This window comes from Dromiciops gliroides, chromosome 4 (genome assembly GCF_019393635.1).
Source record: "Dromiciops gliroides isolate mDroGli1 chromosome 4, mDroGli1.pri, whole genome shotgun sequence".
Lineage (NCBI taxonomy): Eukaryota > Metazoa > Chordata > Mammalia > Microbiotheria > Microbiotheriidae > Dromiciops > Dromiciops gliroides.
Genome location: NC_057864.1, coordinates 185,252,339 through 185,270,113, shown reverse-complemented (window position 1 = coordinate 185,270,113; position 17,775 = coordinate 185,252,339). Strand labels below are relative to the sequence as shown.

At 44.4% G+C, this 17,775-nt stretch overlaps 1 protein-coding gene across 6 annotated transcripts in view; it reads left to right on the top strand.

The window, feature by feature from the left end:
• The window catches only part of ARHGAP23 (Rho GTPase activating protein 23), a 138,644-nt gene that overhangs the window by 110,293 nt on the left and 10,576 nt on the right, over positions 1-17,775 (top strand). For all 6 annotated transcript variants that reach the window (XM_044002236.1, XM_044002238.1, XM_044002235.1 and 3 more), the window contains 6 exons: positions 459-532; positions 1,392-1,481; positions 3,053-3,178; positions 13,647-13,688; positions 14,085-14,181; positions 16,240-16,271. In XM_044002236.1, the coding sequence (XP_043858171.1) occupies positions 459-532; positions 1,392-1,481; positions 3,053-3,178; positions 13,647-13,688; positions 14,085-14,181; positions 16,240-16,271 (461 nt within the window). The remainder of the gene's footprint in view (positions 1-458; positions 533-1,391; positions 1,482-3,052; positions 3,179-13,646; positions 13,689-14,084; positions 14,182-16,239; positions 16,272-17,775) is intronic.

Sequence of the window (17,775 nt, the reverse complement as noted above, 5' to 3'; positions counted from 1 at the left end):
TACTCCTTCCTCAGCACTGTCCATTAGCTCAGATCTTTTTTCTTTCTTGGCCAGATATACACAAGGGATATTTGAGTACAAACAATGATACATCAGAGAGTGCCATGAATGGAAATACAATGGTATTCCTGATAATGAACACATTCAAATATGGACATCCATAGCTGTCCCTCTCATTCTCAGCCCAGAAAGTAATTTCCTCAATGATATTAACCATGGGCGGGCAGAGTTTTGTTTTTAACCTGGGGGTCTATGAACTTGTTTTCTTACTATTTTGATAATTGTATTTTGGTATAATTGGTTCCCTGTGTATTTTATTTCATTCATTTAAGAGCATTATCCTGAGAAGGGGTTCATAGGCCTCACCAGATAGCCCAAGGGGCATTTGACACAACAAAAGGTTAAAAACCCCTGGGGCATCACTACTTTCACTAATGAGGACTTGTATACTTTTATAGATAAATACAATGACTTCATTGAGGCCAATAGGATTGAAGACTCCAGAGAGAGAATGAAAACACTGCGGAAACTGGTATGGAAAGAGAGGGGTTATTTGGAAAGAGAGGGAAGCAGATGTGTTATAGGAAGATGAGCCAGTATTTCTTCATTGGGAGCCAAGAGGTCTGGGGTTTTGTCCTGCTTCTGCCATTAACTTAATATATGACATTAGACAAGTCACTTCTCCAGTCAGTCTCCTTCACTGTACATTGAATGGGTTGGCCTGGATGGTCTAGTTGCCTTCTAAAAATCCAATGGTTCTAGGGGATCATTTTTCACAAAATTCTTCAAGTGTGGCCATGGCACCCATCCCTCCTTTTGCTATCATTACCTCACTTCTAAAACATCAGCAAATCACAAAGATTAGGGAGAGGGGGAGATAAGGAGAAAGAAGATTCTGTATCAGCTCTTGGGAATTCCCAGTCTCACGGGGGAGGCATGACATTTCCCCTCAAGAAGACCCATCATCACCATCATCATCATCGTCGTCGTCACGAGTTTGCACAGCACATTACATGTGTAATCTCACAATAACCCTGTAAGGTAGGTACTCTTAGTCTCCCCATTTTACAGGTGAGGAAACCAAGTGTGATTTGCCCAAGGTCACACAAAGAATAAGTGTCTCGGGCAAGATTTGAACCTAGAGTTTTCTGATTCCATGTCTACCATTTTACCCATGATGCCACACTGACCTCAGGGGAGGTGCAGTTTTCTGAACAGGATAGGGACAGCATTTAAGTCAGGGGATACATTTGGAGAAGAATAAAGAATTCAGGATTGGGGGGTAGTAATGTTGGAGAAGCCCTGAAGGGAACACTGTAGAAGGGAATTGTGTGCAGATTCAAAGAAGCTGGCATAGTCCTAATCCCTGCTCCCTCCTCTCTCCCTCCCAGATCCGGGATCTTCCTGGTCACTACTATGAAACGCTCAAATTCCTTGTGGGGCACCTGAAAACCATTGCTGACCACTCGGAGAAGAACAAGGTTAGTAAGCAGGAATAGGAGAGGAAAAGGCCAGGATTCCCCCTAGGATTCTGATGAACCAGTTTATGAAAACTAAAAGTACCAACTCCCCGACCCCTGCCAGAAATTTCCTTTGTACCTCTAGAGGTCATGGTATCTTTTCTTTTGCCTCTATGCAGTCCAGCCCTTTACCTAACCCAAGAGGGCTGTCTTGTCATCTCCTGAGCCTCTTAGCCTGCAGAGCTTCTCAGTGTTTCCCATCAATCCTTGCTAGGAATCTTTCCTTGTACCTAGCCACAAGACTTTTTACTGAATTGTCTTAGCCCGATTGGTTGTTGGCCTCTGTCCTTTGACTCTGAGTGGAATAGGGCTTCCTCAATTTTTTTTTTTTTTTAGTGAGGCAATTGGGGTTAAGCGACTTGCCCAGGGTCACACAGCTAGTAAGTGTTAAGTGTCTGAGGTCAGATTTGAATTCAGGTCCTCCTGACTCCAGGGCCGGTGCTCTATCCACTGCGCCACCTAGCTGCCCCTTCCTCCAATTTTAAAAATACAATTGGGGGGGGGGTGGCTAGGTGGCGAAGTGGATACACTTGACACTTACTAGCTGTGTGACCCTGGGCAAGTCACTTAACCCCCATTGCCCCGCAAAAAAAAAAAAATACAATCAGGGCTGCCTTCACTTGTCCCTTTTAGACTTTCCTGTTCCAAACAACTGGAAAATCCTATCTACCATTTAAACTCCTCCTCTTTTCTTGAGTCCATCTTGTATAAAGCGGGCTTGTAGATTACATGCTTTTATTCACATGTGTACTTCCATTTGATTTGTATATATTTACTATGTACATAGAATTATTCTTTTTTCTTTTCTTTTCTTTTCTTTTCTTTTCTTTTCTTTTGCAGGACAATGAGAGTTAAGTGATTTGTCCAGGGTCACACAGCAAGTAAGTGTCAAGTGTCTGAGGTCGAATTTGAACTCAGGTCCTCTTGAATCCAGGACCAGCGCTTTATCCACTGCGCCACCTAGCTGCCCTGTACATAGTTATTCTTGTCCATTAAAAATGTGAACTCCTGGGGCAGCTAGGTGGCGCAGTGGATAAAAGCACCGGCCTTGGATTCAGGTGGACCTGTGTTTAAATCCAGCCTCAGACACTTGACACTAGCTATGTGACCCTGGGCAAGTCACTTAACCCTCATTGCACCACAAAAAGAAAAAGAAAAAGAAAAAGTGAGCTCCTTGAGAGCAAGGACCCCGTTGTTGCTGTTTTGTCTTTGTTCCTCAAACACTTAGCCCATTGCCTGATACATAGTGGGCACTTAGTCAATGCTTGTTGACTTGTCTCTGTATGCCTACTTCTTAGCACAGTACCTGTATTTCCAACTAACTTGGGCTGCCCTACTATAGAGCAGTGGGTTTGATATGGAGGAAGAGAGGGGCAGTTATAAATGGGGATACCTAAAAGGGAGGGAGCTCTGTGGAATGTGGACAGAGCCAGAAAGAAGGAAGATTGAAGACCTTTGGGAAGTTTGGGAATGGGTTAGAAGAGAAAGAGGAAGAATCATTGACCATTGTTTGCTTTCCCTCCCTTTACAAGATGGAGCCCCGTAACCTCGCGCTGGTATTTGGGCCCACACTGGTGAGAACATCTGAGGACAACATGACAGATATGGTGACTCACATGCCGGACCGGTACAAGATCGTAGAGACGCTAATCCAGCATGTAAGGAGACCCTGCCTTGTGTATATTTACCCATAGCTATGGTGACTGTACAGCTTAGATTTTCCTTAGATAGTTCCAATTTCTGGCCTTCTGTTCCATTCCCAAATCAGAGCAACATCTTATGTCAGTCCATGAGTGTCTGTTAGGATATATGAAGATCCAGCCACAACCTCGACTTACTTCTAAGTTATGCATCTGTACTATTATAAGCCCTGGAGCACATTGTTTGCTGTTGTTGGTCAGTCATTTCAGTCATGTCCAACTCTTCATGACCCCATTTGGGGCTTTCTTAGCAGAGATACTGGAGTAGTTTGCCATTTCTTTCTCCAGCTTATTTTACAGATGAGGAAACTAAGTCAAATGGGGTTAAGTGACTTGCCCAGGGCCTCATAGCTAGGAAGTGTCTGAAGTCAAATATGAACTCAGGTCTTCCTGATTCCAGGCCTTGCACTCTATCCACTGGGCCACCTAGCTTCCCCTATGGTAGGACTAGAATGCATATACTCTTTTTTTTTGGTGGGAATGCATATACTCTTTTTTTAAAAAATTAATAAAGTATTTTATTTTTTTCCCATTACATGTAAAGATAGTTCTCAACCTTTGTTTATACAGGCTTTCCAATTTCAGGTTCTTCTCCCTCCCTCCTCTTCCTTCCTCCCTCCCCTAGGCAGCAGGTAATCCGATATAGGTTTTATATATATATATATATATACACACACACACATAATAACATTAATCCTATTTCTGCATTAGTCATGCCATAAGAGAAAAATCAGAGCAATGATGAAAAACCTCAAAATAGAAAAAACGACAGCACCAAAAATAAAAGAAATAGTATGGTTCATTCAACATCTATACTCCACAGTTTTGGGGGCGTTTTTTGCATATACTCTTGCTATCACCCACCACCAATGCTAGATCTGCTCTCCGACTTGTTTTTCCAGTAGTAGGGGTGAGTTGTACTAAGCCATCTATATTCTCACCATGAACAATAGGCCACATCTACTAGAAGGCTGGGTGAGGATACCATCAGTGGCCAGGGAATGGGGACTTTTAATTCTGTGAGGGTGAGAACTCTATCCCTGATGGAGGAGCCCCAGGGCTGGCTCTGATCTCCACCTGCAGTGAAGGAACCAGCCTAGCCTGTGGGTAGTTAGTTAGTCAGATCTCGATGAGCTACTTCAAGTGTATAATTTCTAACCCATTTCTTCCTCTACTCCCTCCACCCATCCCCAGCTGATTCCCAGCTGTGCCCTGCCTTCTCTCCGCTAGTCTGAGTGTATTTGGAGACTGAAAACTATTTTTTTAAATAGTACTTTTCCCAATTATATATAAAGACAATTTTTAACATTCCTTTTTTTTGGGGTGGGGCAATGAGGGTTAAGTGACTTGCCCAGGGTCACACTTAACATTCATTTTTACAAAATTTTGAGTTTCTAATTTTTCTCCCTTCCTCCCTTCTCCTCTTCCTAAAATGGTAAGCAATTTGATATAGGTCATATATGCATAATCATGTAAAACATATTTCCATATTAGAGACTGAAAAAATTTTAAATGTGAGTCAATTCACTCAATAAGTTAGCAATTTTTGATTAAATACCTACTGTATACTGGGGGTGTAAGTACAAAGAATGGAGTAAACCTTACTTGTTATTTGTTTATTTATTTATTTATTTTTGCATGGGGCAGTGAGGATTAAGTGATTTGCCCAGGGTCACACTGCTAGTAACTGTCTAGTGTTTGAGGCTGGATTTGAACTCAGGTCCTCCTGAATCCAGGGCCAGTGCTTTATCCATTGCACCACCTAGCTGCCCCCCCAAACCTTACTTGTAATGAATTTACATTTTAATTGGGGAGACAAGTATGTATAGAACTATATGCATCATAAACATAAAGTTAAAACAAATAAATGAAAAGTAGTTTGGGAGGGTGAAAGCATTAGCAGTTGGAGAAAGATCAAGCAAGTTCCAGAGCTGCATTTTAAAGAAAGAGAAGGACTCTATGAGGGGGATGCAAGGAGAGGATGCATTCCAGGCATGAGAGAGGGCCAGTGCAAAGGCTTAGAGATGAGAGATAGAATGTTATAAGTGAAGAACAGAGTGAAGGTCAGTTTGGCTGCATCTCAGAATGAAAAGGATGGGAGGGAGGGGTTAATAAGCTAAACAAGAGATTTTAGTTTAGTATAGAGGCAATAGGGAGCCACTGAACTTGTTGGAGTAGAGGAGTGACCTAGTCAGATCTGCATGTAAGTAAAATTACCTTGGCAGCAATGCAGAGGATAGATTGATGAGGCAGGTGGAATAATCGGGAGGGTGTTGCAACAATGTAGGCAAGAAGTTATGAGGATGGGGCACCCAGGTGCTGCAGTGGATAGAGCAACGGCCCTGGAGTCAAGAGGATGTGAGTTCAAATCTGGCTTCAGACACTTGACACCAATTAGCAGTGTGACCCTGGGCAAGTCACTTAACCACAAATGCCTCACCAAAAACAAACAACAACAAGAAAAACAAAAATCAAATGTCAAGAAGTGATGAGGACTCAACTAAGATGGCAGCTATAAGTGGAGGTAAGGGATTGGATTCAAGAAATGTTGTGAGGGTAGAAATGGCAACATGTGACAAATGATTGATATACAGTATGCAGGATGAGGAAGGGCAAAACTGACATTATGAACCTGGGAGACTGGAAGGATGATAGTGTCTTTGAGAGATTGTTGTTGTTGTTCCTCCTTTGTTCTCGAAGGGGACCAATGACATCAGGAGGGTGATGTTTGATTTGCAAGTGGATTGGATTTAAGTGAGGCAGAGCTGGGCAAAACCATCAGCCACACTCTCTCTCCAGAGTTATGAGAGTCCAGTGGCAAGACCTATGGGTCAGGACAACTGGTGATGGCCCCTGATGCAATGCGAGACCCTGGCCTTTTTAAGCTAAGTTCTTTCCCAGGTCTCAGTTTTCTGAGGCAACACCTATTTAGTGATTAAAGGCTAGGTCAGAATTGAGGTAAAAAATGGCCTAGTTTGCCTTCACAAAAAATCAATCAGGGAGGGGAAGACCCTCAGAGTTTCTGGTCTTTGAGAGGAATAAGAAGGGAGCCCAAGTTTCCTCATCTGCAGAGTAGGGATAAGAATTCTTTTTAGGGCAATGAGGGTTAAGTGACTTGTCCAGGGTCACACAACTAGTAAGTGTTAAGTATCTGAGGCTGGATTTGAACTCAGGTACTCCTGACTCCAGGGCCGGTGCTTTATCCACTGCACCACCTAGCTACCCCGGGATAAGAATTCTACTGGTGTCGATTTTAATGAATTACTCTATGGGAAGCAGAATGGCCAATAGGCAGTTTGGTGTAGTGGAGAAAGAGCTGAATTCTGAACCTGGAAGAAAACCTGGATTCTTGCCTTGCTTCTGATGCCTTCTGGATGTGTGACCCTGGACAAGTCATTGAACTTTTACATTTTCTTGGCAGATCTTTAAAACTAGAAGTTGCAGAGAAGATATTGACCTCTAGTGGCAGGGAGAGTTTCCCCATCTGAGAGTTCCCTATGCCAACTAAATCACATTTAGGTGGCACAGTGGATAGAATGCCAAGCCTGGAGTCAGGAAGACCTGAGTTCAAATCTGATCTTAAATATTTACTAGCTGTGTGACCCTGGGTTAGTCACTTAACCCTGTTGGCCTCAGTTTCCCTGTCTGTAAAATGAGCTGGAGAAGGAAATGCAAAACCACTCCAGTATCTTTGCTAAGAAAACCTCAAACTGGGTCATAAAGAGTCCGGTTGAAAAATGGCTGAACAACAAGAGTCCAAGATGCAGAGGCTAGAAAGGAAGGCATTCCAGGGCTGAGAGATAACCCATAGAAGAGTACTGAGATTGCAGAAGGAATGTTGTGACCAGTTTAACTGGAATGTAGAATGCATGAGAGCAGCAAGGTGATTTCAGCATGGAAGGATAGGTTGGTGTGAGATTTCAAAGGGTTTTAAATGCCAAACAGAAAAAGTTTGTATTTTATTCTGGAAGCAATAAATAGGTAGCCACTGAAACTTCTTGAGCTGAGGAGTAACACTGTCAGAGCTGTCATTTCCTAGACTGGTAGCTCAAAGAAATGTATAAATTAATTATTAGTGTATAAATTTGTCATTAAGACACTTGGAAGAATCTCTCATAATATCCTTGTGGACAAGACTGGATAGGTGGGTTTAGAACTGGTTAACCACCTAAACCCAACGATTATTGTTTAATGGGATATTGCTAGCCTAGAAAGGAGGTCTCTAATAGAGTGCAACAGGGCTCTGACTTTGGCCTCAGTGATATAAAATAAATAGCATGATTATTAGATTTATCAGTATCACTTTTTTTGGGGGGGGTGAGGCAATTGGGGTTAAGTGACTTTCCCAGGGTCACACAACTAGTAAGTGTCAAGGGTCTGAGTCTGGATTTGAACTCAGGTCCTCCCGAATCCAGGGCCAGTGCTCTATCCACTGTGCCACCTAGCTGCCCCTGATAATTAGATTTAAATATGAAAATGAATTGGAATGCCTATCCAACATTTTACATAATAATTATTCTCAATAGTCCTATTAGACGGTGATCTTCTTGAGGTAGGGATTGCATTTATTTTTAGCCTTTCTTTGTATACCTAGCACTTAGTATCCCCTGACATAGAGTGGACACTTAATAAATACATACTCATTGATCTGACTTGACAATATTCAGTTACATTGACACAATGTAACTGTCAACATCTTCCTTTAAGGTTTGCAAAGTATTTTCCTTACAATAACCCTTGGAGGTAGATGGTGTAAATATTGTTATCCCCATTTTATAGATGAGGAAACTGAGGTGCAGGGAGGTTGAGTGTCTTGCCGGTGATCCCATACATAGTAAACATGTGAGCTGGGATTCAAAGCCAGGGGTCCTGACTCCAGTACTGTGTCTGTGATACCTTGGCCAAGCTGACATTCTCAGATTTGGAAATCCAACGATTTCTTTATATATATATATATATATATATATATATATATATATATATATATATATATATATAATTTTCATTCATTTATTTATTTTTAATCCAACAGTTTCTATCAACATGCTAGTATTTACTGAACAGCTACTATGTGCCAAGCCTCAGCAGCAGCTACAGCAGCAGCATTTACATGTCACTCTAAGGTTTTGCAAAACACTTTCCAAATATCTCATTTTCTCCTCTCGACAACCGTGACTCCAGGCCCCCTGATCCACTCTTCCCTGAGAACTAAAGCACTGACAACACTAAGACAAAGTTGGCACAACTGCTGTCAAGGAGTTCATGTTCTAATGGGAAAGACAACACATACGTAACAAATAGATACATAATATACAGAAAATGAATTTGATTTGTTGTCCCACTCTTTGTGACCCCTTTTGGAGTTTTTCCAACAAAGAGACTGGAGTGGTTGGTTTGTCATTTCCTTCTTCAGCTCCTTTTACAGATGAGGAAACTGAGGCAAGCCAGGGTTAAATGACTTGCCCAGGGTCACCCAGCTAGGAAGTGTCTAAGGCCGGATTTAAATTCAGGAAGATGAGTCTTCCTGACTCCAGGCCCAGTGCTCTATCCACAGTGTCACCTAGCTCTCCCATTACAGTTTATGGGAAGGAGGACACTAGGAGCCAGGGATTAGGGAAGGCTTCATTCAGAAAGTGGCACTTGATCTGAGTCTTTAGATAAATGTGGAGATTCCAAGAGGGTTTCAGGTTTGAGGGTTTCCAGGTTTGAGCTACAGCCAGTTCAGAAGAATGGAGTGGCATGCGGCAGGCAGACAGGGCATCAGGTAGGCCAATATGGCAGGACTGAAGAGTCTAAGGAAGAAAGTAATAGAAAGTTTGTTAAGACCCTGACCTACTCAATGGAGGAGTTTATTTCTGATCTCAGAGACAATAGGGATCCATTAGAACATATTGAGTAGGGTGTGAGGGTGGTGACCTGATCAGATTTGATCTTTGGGAAGATTACTTTGGTAGCTAGGGGGAGGATGGATGGATTGGGGGTTGGGAGTTGGGGGAGACCTTTGATATATGATTTCATTGGTGTGGGAAACTCTGAGGTGTGACTCTTCCTGCATTTTTATCTTCTGTAATTTAACATTTTGGAGAGGGGCCTGAGATAGCATATCTATAGTGCCTTAAGGTTCGCAAAGATACGTATGTCCTCTCATTTGATCCTCACAGCAACCTTGTGAAGTAGGTGCTATTATTATCCCCATTTTGCAGATAAGGAAACTGAGGCACGCAGAGGTTAAGTGACTTGCCCAGGCCCCACAGCTAAGTCATTGGCTGAGGCAGGATCAGAACTTGGGGTCTGGAGATTCCGAATCCACCACGCTATCCCCTATCCCACCTAGTTGAGGGTTTAAAAGGTTATGTGCCTCCTTCATGATGACAACGCTAATATGTCTCAGAGGCAGGACTTGAATCCAGGTTATGCTGCTTCTACCAATCACTCAGTAGCCATTTGTGACTATCTGCTAGATGCCAGGCACTATGCTGGGCCCCGGAGATGACAAATATGAAAGCGAAATAGTCCCTGCCCACAAGGTGCTTATATTCTATAGGGGAGGCAACAGCCATGTGTATGAATATTTAAGATGCCATGCAAAACAAGTACAAGGTAAGCTGGGAGGGGAAGGAGGATATCAGCTGGGGACATGCCTGCTTAAGATAAGTCTGTGAGGAAGCCAGGGATTCCAAGGGATGGAGGTGGTGAGGGAAGCCTTTCAGGGACAAGGGGCAAGGAGATGGAGAATTGCATGTGAGTAGCAAGGCATGTATGGATGAATTGAAAATTACATGAAGGGAGGAATACGGCTGGAAAGGCCAGGCTCTGAAGAACTTCAAATGCCAGCTAGAAGAGCTTATATTTCATCCAAAGGACAGGTAGGTGGCACCGTATATCAAGTGCTGGGCATGAGGATGACTCATCTCCCTGAGTTCAAATCTGGCCTTAGACGCTTACTAGCTGTGTGACCTTGGGCAAGTCACTTAACCCTGTTTGCCCCAGTTTCCTCATCTGTCAAATGAGCTGGAGAAGGAAATAGCAAACCCTTTCAGTATCTTTGCCAAGAAAACCCCAAATGGGGTCACCGAGAGTCAGACACAACTGAAATGACTGAACGACAAATATCTGATCCTAGAGATGATAGCTGCTGGAGTTTGAGTGAGGAGCGGCATGCTCATAATTGTGAATTAGGAAAATAATTTTGGTGCCAGTGTGGAGGATGGTTGGAGTGAAGAGAGGCTTGGGGCAGAGGGACTGATTTAGAGACGATGATGAGAGTCTGAATTACGGGAAATTACTATGGGAATGAGGAGAAGGGGGCAGATATGAGAAATGAATAAATAATTGTCTGAAAAGGCATGTATTAAGTACTTCCTGTATGAAAAGCACTGGGCCCAAACCAGGGATCCAACTAGAAAAGTGAGCCATATCAAGGAGCTGTATTTTAATAGCCATGGAGCAGGCTTCAGCGGCAAGTCAGATGGAAAAGCCCTGTGGCCCTTAGAGTGCTGGCAACAGAGAGAGATGTTATGTTGATAGAGATGACAAAATTTGGCAACTGATTGGACATATGGAGTGAGGGAGGAGTCGAGCATGATACGGAGTTTGTTAACCTGAGGGACTGGATGTTCTCCACAGAAATGGGAGAGTTTGGAAGGAGGGAGGATAATGACTCTGTCTTGGAAATGGTGCATCTGAGATGTCTCCAGAACATCCAGTTAGAAATATTCATTAGGCAGTTGGCGATTTGGGACAGAGCTGAGGGAGAAGCTGGGGCTGGATCTGTGAATCATTGGCAGAGAGATGATAATTGAACCCATGGGAACTGATGAGCATAAAGAAAAAAGATAAGAGTGCCCAGAGTAGAGCCTTAAGCTACACCCACGGATAGTGGGTGTGACGTGAATGATGATCCAGCAAAGCAGAATGAAATGAGTGGTCAGACAGGTAGGAAAAGGGGGTGGGGAGGGAGGAGGAGATGACAACAGGGAGGGGAAGAGAGGGAAATAAGGAAAAGGGGGAGGGAGAGAGGAAAAGGAGAGACAGAGAGAAAAGGAGGATGAGGAGAGGAAAAGGAAATGGGGGAAGGAAGGGAGAGAGGTAAAAGAGAGAAACAGAGAAAAGGAGAATGAGGGAGGGAGAGAGAGAGGGAGAGAGAAGTCTAGAGGTCTTTCCAGTAAAAGCAAAAGTAAAGCCAAACAAAAAAAAGGGAGGGAGAGAGGAAAAGGGGAAAGCAAGGAGCGGGGAGAGAGAGAAGGAAAGGGGAGAGGGGAGAGAGGAGGGGAGGGAGAAGGAGGGAGCAATAGCAGTGCCATGAAAACCTTGAGAAAGTGGTCACATGGGGCAGAGAGGTCAAGATGGAAGAAGCCTGAGAAAAGGTCATAGATTTGGCAGTTAAGAGGTCACTGGCTGGGGGCAGCTAAGTGGCGCAGTGGATAAAGCACCACCCTGGGTTCAGGAGGACCTGAGTTCAAATGCGGCCTCAGACACTTGACACTAGCTGTGTGACCCTGGGCAAGTCACTTAACCCTCATAACCCCCCCCCCAAAAAAAAAGGAAAAAAAACTGCATTGGTAGGAGCAGGATCACTATATTTATCAGGTAGCACTTTAGAAGAAAGTGGCGAGGGATCCAAGAACATATAGGAGAAGCAGGTCACCAAGTGGTTGGGATTAGAAGGAAGGAGAGTGTAGCTAGAACCTGGGGAATTACTGAGGGGTAGGGGGTTAAAGCTTGAGTTGGGGATGATTTAGTAATAGAGCAAGATGGAATGATAGGAGGCTCTTTATCATAGAATTGCTGCCCTTCTAGGTGACAGCAAGGTCCAAGGGATGATTGCGCCCATCAGAGTGGAGTCAGAGTCCAAGAATAGGTCATGGGAGTTGAGTAAATTGAGAAATTGGGAAGTTAAGGTGTTTGAAGGAACATCAACATGTAGGTTTAAGTGTTGTAGGACGAAAGGAGTTGGGGTAGAGGAGACTGTGAGCAAGGCACTGAACTTCTTGAGAAAGAAGGGGGCTAGCACAGGATAGCCACCAAGATCTGAAATGGGTGATAATTGTGGGTAGTGTTAACCTCAAAGGAGGAGAGATTACTGAGTGATGGAAGGAGAGGGAGAGAGAGACAGAGAGTGACAGAGAGAGACACAGAGAGACAGAGATGGAGGGAGACAGAGAGAGAGAGAGAGAGAGAGAGAGTGAGTGTGTGTGTGTGTGTGAGTGTGTCTGGAGTGACAATGAGAAATGGAATTTCTGACTCCTCTTCCAGGATCAGTGCTTTGGGGAGGTGGTTGTTGTTTGTCCTTTGTTCTCAAAAAGGTGACATTGTGACTTACAGTGAATTGAATTTAAGTGAGGGAGGGCTATGCAAAATCACCAGCCTCACTCTCTCCATCTGGGTCCAGTGGTAAGCTATATTTTCAGGATGACTGGAGATGGCTCTGGATGTTTGAGGCAGTCGGGATTAAGGGATTTGCCCAGGGTCACACAGGCTAGTAAGTGTCAGGTGTCTGAGGCCAAATTTGAACTCATGTCTTCCTGACTCCAGGGTCAGTACTCTATCCACTGAGCCACCTAGCTGCCCCAAGTAGGGTGGACTGGACTGCAAGAAGAGTAGAAAGAAGGTGCAGTGAGTACTGGAAAGGATAGCCAGGGACACAGCATTGTCTAGGGGGAGCCAGACATTTGGCTTGAAGGAAAACTTGGAGGTTCACGATAGCTATCCAAGTATTTGAAGAATAATGACTTCAGAAGAGGAGTTAGATTTCTTTTGCTGAGGAGTTAGAACAAGGACAAGGACACAAAGTTAGGACTAGGGCCAGAGAAATGCAGATGTGGGCTTCTTACAAAGTATTTCTTAATAATCAGAGTTGTCCACAAATGGAATGGTTGTGTTGGGAGTTGGTGAGCTCTCTGTCACCGCAGTTGTTCAGGCATCATGTAAATGATGAACGAAGCAGAATTGCAGGAACTCAAAAGAAACTCTAATTTAGGGCCCTCTCCACTCCAAATGTTCCTGTGGACCATTCGTGCCTGGCCTGTGGTGGAGCCTTCTGGGCTGGTATTGGTCTGACACACTATCAGACACACTGTCCCTTGACCCCAACATAGTGATGTCATTTTAGTCCTCTTCAAGAATGAAGGACAACAACCAATCAACCAAACATGTTTCAGGCAGGGCCTGGACTAGACCCCATATGGCATCTTAAGATATCCCCCAGCACTAAGATTCTGAGACCTCCTCCTCCTTTACTGGGCTTCTCCTTAATGTGTCTCAATTTACTCTTTGAGCCAGGCCAGTTCAAAGGGTAAACTGAGACAAAATAAAGAGAAGCCCAGTAAAGGAGGAGGAGGGTAGAATTTGGGGCACCTTATTTATCTGTTCTCAATACCCCTGCCACCCCAATGTAACCCTTATCCCCACCTTGTTTTTTCTGCAGTCAGACTGGTTCTTCAGTGATGATGAAGAAAAAGGAGAGAGAGTAAGTCATTCTGAGGGCTTTTGGGGAAGGGGAGTGTCCTTCTGAGGGGTTAGGAGCAGGATGTCCCAGTAGACACCAAAATATATGGTAGGTAGAGAGTAACAGGGTGTCCCCAGAGTTCAGTGCTAGGCACTTAATGGGTGGGGATGAAGGAGAAAGAGAATTGAAAAGACTTTCTTTGTCCTGAGGAGCTCTCATTTTGATGAGAGAGACTTGGTCCCTGCCCTCAGGAAGCTTCCTGTCTGACTAGGAAGACACAGATTTTGCCCTGAGGGAGCTCCCAGTTAAATGGGAGAAAGTGTCTCTGCCCTCAGTCTTTTAGTGGGACTAGCTGCCCTCCCTCTCTTCCGGAGGTGCTGATGGGAAGGGGAAGACAATCTTGGCTCTCTGTTTCAGACTCCAGTAGATGAAAAGGAATCCCAATCAGTGCCCAATATAGAGTACCTACTGCCCAACATTGGCAGGACCATGCCCCCTGGAGAGGCAGGTTCAGGTGAGTGAACCTTTGGATATGGTTGGGGAATCTCCACCAGGGCCAGCCCATCACAGCTCCTTTCCTGGGCCCCCTACTTCCCCTCCTTTCCCACTGGCAGCCCCCTCCTCCCACCCTTGCATGCAGCAGCTAAGGTGGAGGGAGGAGTTGGGTGAAGAGACCATCCCCTCCAACTTGGGGAGGAACCAGCTTGGCCCAGTGCTCCCCACCTCCCCTCAACCCCAAGGGTTGGCTTCTTTCCCTGGTTTCTTTCCTGAGCCTTTAATTTCCTTTAATTCTGGCTTGTGCGCGCGCCCCCTTGGCCCCTGGGCACTGTTTCTTTGTTAATATTTCTTTTCTCTCCTTATACCCATCTCTGCTTTCTCTGTCTTCCTGACCTCTGTCTTTTCTCTTCTTTTCTCCTGTTCTCTCCTCCCCTTTCCTTTTCTCCCTTCTTCCTTTTCTCTCTCTTTCTCTTCCTGCTCCTCTGTTTCCCTCTCCTTTTTCCTCCAGCGGACCTGTTGGAGATTTAAAGGGTACAGTGTGTGGTTTCTCAGCTCTCTTGGATACTAACCCTAGTGGGTGATTATAAGAAGATAGGGGTGGGGAGGTGCCAAGTAGAGTAGGTGGGAATATTTGGGATCAGTGTGGTAGCAGTGGCAGAGGGTAGGAGCGGGTGGGGGTCACCTACACCCACACACGAAGCTAAGTCAGAGTCTCAGGGTAGGACTAGATTCTGACTCTGGGCTTCTCTACACTTCATAGTATTCACTACCAGCACAGCCCTATACACACACACACACACACACACACACACACACACACACACGCATGCATATGTACACATATACACACACAGTGCATGCTCCCACTCCACCGTGACTTGAAAGAATATGAAAAGCCCAGGTAATGATTTGTTTTTCTAATTTGGGACGCCAAGGTCCCTAGCCCTCAGAGGCTTCCAGAGAAGACAGACTTGGGGAGGGGCATATAAACATGACCAAAAGGGGGACTCACTCAGAAGCTGATTTCTATGCTCAGAAAGGGAGGGGAATGAAGGGAAGACCCTGTTTCTTCTAATCACCCACTACTAACTCTCTACCTCCGCGGGCTGTGCTTGTCACTGTGTGGTCAGCTCATCATTGCTCTTCTCACTGTCTGGAGGTGGGTGGAAAGGGGTGGTGTCTGTTTGGTGATGTCAGTATGAGGGAGAAGAGGCCTAACCTGCTTGCCAGGCAGTGTGGATTAACTGGGGCCCCCACCCTCATCCAAGCCCAGAGTCAATTTATTGCCCCCACTTAAATCTCATGGAAAGAGAAAGTAGCCATGACAAGCATCTTCTCTATCGCCTCCTTCCTATGAGGCCCCATCGCCATTTTACAAACCCACAGAATGCGGTTCCCAGAAGCCACGCTGAGTACAAATTTACATAGCCATTATTTCCTTATGTCCACTCTTACCCTGCCCCTCCCTTCCACTTAAAAAGACCCAAACCAAGCCCTAATTGATGCCAGAGAGAACTGGGCATCAGGACGACCTCCTTGACCTCCTTCAGTTTGTTTCCTGCCTCCTTTAACTCAACAGCCCCGTATGGCCCCATTCTCCCAGCCTGGGGTTGGGGGAAGAACAAACATCCTTTTCCAACTCCCTTCCCTCCCTCTATTCCTCCTCCTCCTCCCACTCTGGCCTCCATGTATGTAGGACATCTGTGATCTGCTGTGTTTCCCCATTGTGGTCTGTGTGGTTTTGGTCTGACTTGTTTGCCTTTCTGCTCCAGTGCTTCATATTAACACAGGGGTGGGAGGTGGGAAAGAAGAGACCCCACTAATATTCTCCCTTGACTGGAGGGCAAATGAAATAACTGAGGTCATGTCATGCCTCAAGGCCCGAACCTTGATGTCAGTTCCTATTTTGAAAGGAAGTGGTACCTGACATCTCTTCCTTAAATGGGCAGTTCCCTGGTTTCTGAAGCCATTGAAGAGAGGGATTATATTCCCAAAGTGTGCTCTCTTCCCTCCCTCATCTTCTCTGCCTGTTCCCCATCCAACTTCCATTTCTCTTTTTGTCTCTTGCCTACAGATTCTATCAACTGTGGTTCTACCAAGTCCAAGGTAAGGTAGGGATGGGTGGGTCTTATACTTAGGGAATTGGGGCTCTGTGCATTTCTAATGGTTGGTCAAGGGAGTTTCCTGAGTGCCTCCTACAGTATGAGGGGTGGAGGTTAGACTATGGAGAGTTTACTCTTGGTTGGAGGGAAGAGGTATATGAGAAACATAGGAATGAGCGGGTAAAGGGGAATGGAGAGTCTCCTCATTCATCTTTAGAACAGCCAGCCAGCTCCCAATTATCAGTGTGAATACAGGTAAGCCAGAAAATTAATAGGCTCCCAATGTCAGATAATTCCAAAACATGCATGTTTGGCTCTATAATATGTTATGTGATTTTTTAAAAAAAAGTCTCAAAATCGACTGAACAGCACTCAAATAATTTTTATTCCCAGAAGATACACGCCACCTAGTGGGGATAAGGAAGTATCTCACAAGTTGAGTGATAGGAAGTATTCATCAGATGATTAAAATATTTGTTGTGAATACATTCATCACCGTATTTTAACTGGGTGTAGTGCTTACTATATGCAGAGCATTCCCAAAGAAATGAATATGATCCATTCCTTGCCCTCAAGGAATGTAAAGTCTAGTTGAAATAAGACATAAAACAAGGAAAGGGAATGAACAGATTTTAAACAGCTGAAAACAAGAGAATAGATGCTATAATTCCCCAAACAATAGTTCACTTGGATATTGGACATAAATGGCTGTATCCCAAAGGGTTTTTTTTTGTTCTTTTCTTCTAAAAATCTGAAAGTGTTTAATTCTTCCAGATTTTGTGTAGAAGAAAAATTAGACTTGTTTTATGTGGCCCACAAGACAAAAGTAGGACCAATGCATGGTAGCTAAAGGGATGTAGATTTGGGCTTTAACACAAGAGGAAAAGAGTAAATTAATTTTCTAAGGCTGTAGAGTTGAAGATGAGATCATGATTTGCTGCAATGGAGGGAGTTTCCACAATGGGAGTTTCTCCCACACTGATGAAATCAAAACAAAAATAACCCCTAAAAGGGAGAAAATATTATTAGTAATTAGAGGCAGCTGAAAATTAGTAGAACTGTTATCAGGAGGTAATAAAAGTGGTGGAGCCAAGATGGTGGAGGAAAGGAGGTAATAAAGGTGCTGTCACTGGCAGTCTTCAGAGCAGAAGCTGGGTACCCACAGATGGAGGGCATTTTAGAGTGCACTAACATGTTTTAGGTTATTTCAGTTTGGAGATTCTATGGCTCATTTTAGCTCTCTGGAAGCCAAGGTCCTGAGGCTTAAGAGTTCTGTTTTCTGCCGTCTCTGGGCCTGGTGGGTAGGGTGGGAAGGATTCATACATACTTACTGCCCCAGAAACCTCAAGTCTTGTTGATCTTGGTTAGTTTCTGGAAGATTCTACTTTTTTGTTGTAGCCAATCAGAGAGATCTTTGCACTGGGCCTCAGAGCTTATACTCTGTACTACTTAAAAACTTCTTAGTGTCCTTGGCTTCCAGATAGATCTTTTCTCCTCCTCTCCCTCCC